We start from the raw sequence: 3,769 nt of genomic DNA on the forward strand, positions 1-3,769 counted from the left end.
GTCTTGGTCTTCCCTGTCACCATAATAACTTTCCATGGTCAGATTCTTTTTGTTGCTGTTGTGTTTTGCTGATTTTTTTGGGGGGGGCCTTTTTCCTCTCTTTTAAATTTGAGCTCTGCTCTCGGGATGGAAAGGATACTGTCTCAGGCTTCTTGTGCCTGGGACTGCAGGCTGTGGCTATTTATCTGGTACTGCACTGATGTTGCCCTGAATCCCACTCAAGACTCTCATGTCTGGTGGGGAGGGGAGAGGTGTGTATCGTTGGTGTTGCTGCAGGCCATAGGCAGCTTACCTAGTGCTAAGCCAGGGCCCTAGTGATGGTATCTGGCATGTGCTGATGCTGGTGGGGTGTTTCTGTGTTTCCCCAGGGCTATACTGAAGCACATAGTAGTCTGGCTGCTGGCAGCTGCCTGGTTGTCTAGAGCTATGCTGAAACACATGGCAGAGGCCCAGGTGACTGCCTGTTTGCCTAGGCACACATAGGGTTGGTTTCTACCTGTTTACCTAGGGCTAAACCGAGGCACTAGGAGTCTGGTCACTGGAGCTTGCCTCTTTGCCCATGGCTATGCTGAAGCATGTGGCTTTTTCAGAGCTGGAGTCTGCCCATTCCCTTAGCTAAACTGAGGCACATGGTGGGGGGGTCCTGGTGTTGGTGTTTGTCTGCTCCACTGCACTGGGGCTCAGGATCTCCCATTGGTGTGCTGAAGTGGGACTTGCTGCTGGCTTGCTGGGATGCTTCCTGTGCTGGACTGCACTCCCCTTTTACCCAAGTGAGACAGACCTTTCCTGCTGATTTTCCAATTTTCTTAGGATCATCTCCTCATCTTTTTGCTTGTTCTGCTGTTCCAGGATTTGTTTTGGGGTGTAATTTTATGATTGTTTGGAGGTGAATGTGGGAGAATTATGACAATTAACTGTTTACTCCACCATCTTGGCTCTTAGAAGTCAATAAACTACCTTCTAAAGCCAGAACTGATGATTCAAGGGTTCCTAAGCCAAAACACTGCAGGTGTGCAAAAGAGGTGCCCTGCCCTTATAGTTCTTTCTTTCTTTTGGGACTGTGAGGAGGCAAGACTACTTTGAGTTACCTCTGAGAACCAAGTAGGAGGAAGGAAGACTGTCCTGTATCCCACCTGACTACATGGCTGCCTTTGTTACTTTGTATTTCTTCTTTCTTGATCTTAGTCAAAGATTTTTAATCCTTAAATAAAAATCACCTGACCCTTAAAATCTCCCTTGATATCATCCTATATTACTTCTTTCTTTCACAAACATCTTGAAAAAACTATCCATGTTTGTCATGTCTTCTTTCTACCCTGTCACTCACCTCTTCTCAACCTTCCTTGCTGAATTGTCATCCATTCTCTACACTATGGGTTGGCATATATCCTATGCCTCTTCTCTTCTTTATACCTTTTCTCATGGCATTCTCATCATCACCCATGGATTCAAATATCATGTCAATGTAGAAGTCCCTCGAATATTCAGTAACAGTCTCCTGAGTATTAGTCCAGCATTACCAAATGGCTATTGGGTATTTCTCATTGGATGTACCTTACACAACTCAAAATTATTATGTGAAAAAAAACCTCATTATTTTTACCCAGCCTCTGCTCTTTGGTAATCATTTTTTTTCAAATTACTTCTAATTAAAAACACTACCATCCTCACATTCATAATCTCAGATTCTTCTCTATCCCACACCCCATATATCCCTCTACAGCATATTTCAAATATATGTAATTTTCTCCACCTCCCTGATTTAGGCTCTCATGAGCTTTTGATAATACTATTGTGATAACCTCTCCATTCTTCTCCTTACCTTATCTCCCTTCTCCAATTCATTTTTATATATAGATGCCAGAAGCTTCAGGGGCTCCCTAGGACATCTAGGAGCAAATATAAACTCTTTTTTATGGAATTTAAAGCCCTTCACAATCTAGCTCTTCCTGCCTTTATAAACTTGTAATACATTATTACCTTTCACACATTCTATGGTCTTTACACCGGCTTCTTGTTTTCCTTCATACAAGAGATTCCATTCAACCTCCGTGACTTTGCCCAGGTTGTCCTTGATCCCTGGAATGCTATATTGCTTCACCTGTGCTCCTAAAAATCACTAGCACCCTTCCAAGCTCAGCACAAAAGCCATCTCAAACTTAAAGTAATTTGTGATCCCCTTAGCTGCTGATGCCCATCTAAAAATTACATTGTATTTTCTTTGTATGCATTTTGTATTTACTTATATGTTTATGTGTCATTTATCCTGATAGAATCTAAGCTCCTTCAATGCAATGATTATCTATTTTTGCCTTTAGGTTAAGTATCCAGGATAATGATTAGCGCAAAATATAGGAATATTTAAATTACCATGAGCAAAATTTTAAAAATGTAAATTTATTGACTTATAAAATAAAAACCTAACTTTTGCATCTTTCAAAAAGATAAAAAATATGTCCTCCAGGGCAGAACCAAGATAAGGCAGGGACTCACTTGAGCTCTCCCCCAGACCCCTCCAAATATCTTTAAATAATGACTCTAAAGAAATTCTAGAGTGGTAGAACCCACAAAAAGATGGAGTGAAACAATTTTCCAGCCCAAGACAACTTAGAAGTTCAGCAGGAAAAGTCTGTTGCACTAGGGTGAGAGAGGAGCACAATCCAACGCAAGCCATGCTAGCATAGACAGGGCCCCAACAAACCAGGAGCAGGCCTTGGGGAGCCTGAATCAGTGGCAGCAGTGGCAGTTTCCAGACCTCTCAGCCCACCGATGGTAAAGGGATCAAACAACGGGTCAGAAGGAGATTTACGGGGGTCCCTTTGCTGACACCATGGGTAGGACTCTGTTACATTGCCTATATTTGGATCTGGGTCACAGCTCTGGGTCTTAGTCCCAGTGCAAGGCAGAGCACTAGCACAGCAGAGCCTGTGGCCACAGGGGAGTAGGGACCCAGGTCACAGTTCCAGAATTAAAGAGAGCACTTGTGGTCTCTCACAAACCAGTGCACAGTGCAGGAGAGTAGTAAACACACCTCTCCCTAGATCATACCACTTTTGAAAGAGCCCAAAACTTACAGGCCTCCAGAATTACCTCTGAAAATAGCCAGGCAAAAAACCTGAAGCTTGGGACAGTGCCTTCTCCACTTCGGAAGCAAAGCTCCACTTTAGCATAGTATTAAAAGTCAAGCCATAGGCTGGAAAATGAGCAAACAACACAAACAATTCTGACCATAGAAAATTACTATGGTAACAAGAAAGGTCAAAACACACATTCAGAAGAAGACAACAAAGTCAAAATTCCTGTATCCAAAGCCTCCAAAAAATATGATTTGGTCTCAGACCATGTAAGAGTTCAAAGAGCATTTTTAAAATCAAGAGGTAGAGGAAAAATTGGGAAGAGAAATGAGAGTGATGCAAGAAAATCATGGAAAAAATAGTCAACAGCTTGGTAAGGGATGCCCAAAAAAAATACTCAAGAAAATGACACCTTAAAAAACAAAATAGGCCAAATGGTAAAAGAGGCACAAAAATCCAAATGAAGAGAAAAATATCTTGAAAAGCAGAATTGGCCAAATGAAAAAAGATACACAAAAATTCACTGAAGAGAAAAACTCCTTAAAAAATAAAATTGACCAAACGGAAAAGGATGGAAAAGGCCAAATGCTCACTGAAGAAAATAATGCCTTAAAAGTTAGAATTTGGTAAGTGGAAGCTAACGACCTTATGAGACATCAAGAAACAATCAAACAAAATCAAAAGAATAAAAAAAA

At 41.5% G+C, this 3,769-nt stretch overlaps 1 protein-coding gene across 1 annotated transcript in view; it reads right to left on the reverse strand.

Moving 5' to 3' along the window:
* Positions 1 to 311: 311 nt before the first annotated feature.
* LOC114046173 (taste receptor type 2 member 7-like) overlaps positions 312 to 3,769 on the reverse strand; it is a 14,818-nt gene continuing 11,360 nt past the window's right edge. Inside the window, exons 4-5 of the mRNA XM_027866412.1 lie at positions 2,756 to 2,925; positions 312 to 469 (exon numbers count right to left, since the gene is read on the reverse strand). Coding sequence (XP_027722213.1) covers positions 312 to 469; positions 2,756 to 2,925 — 328 coding nt within the window. The remainder of the gene's footprint in view (positions 470 to 2,755; positions 2,926 to 3,769) is intronic.

This window comes from Vombatus ursinus, unplaced genomic scaffold, assembly GCF_900497805.2.
Source record: "Vombatus ursinus unplaced genomic scaffold, bare-nosed wombat genome assembly UNPS02014781.1, whole genome shotgun sequence".
Taxonomy (NCBI): domain Eukaryota; kingdom Metazoa; phylum Chordata; class Mammalia; order Diprotodontia; family Vombatidae; genus Vombatus; species Vombatus ursinus.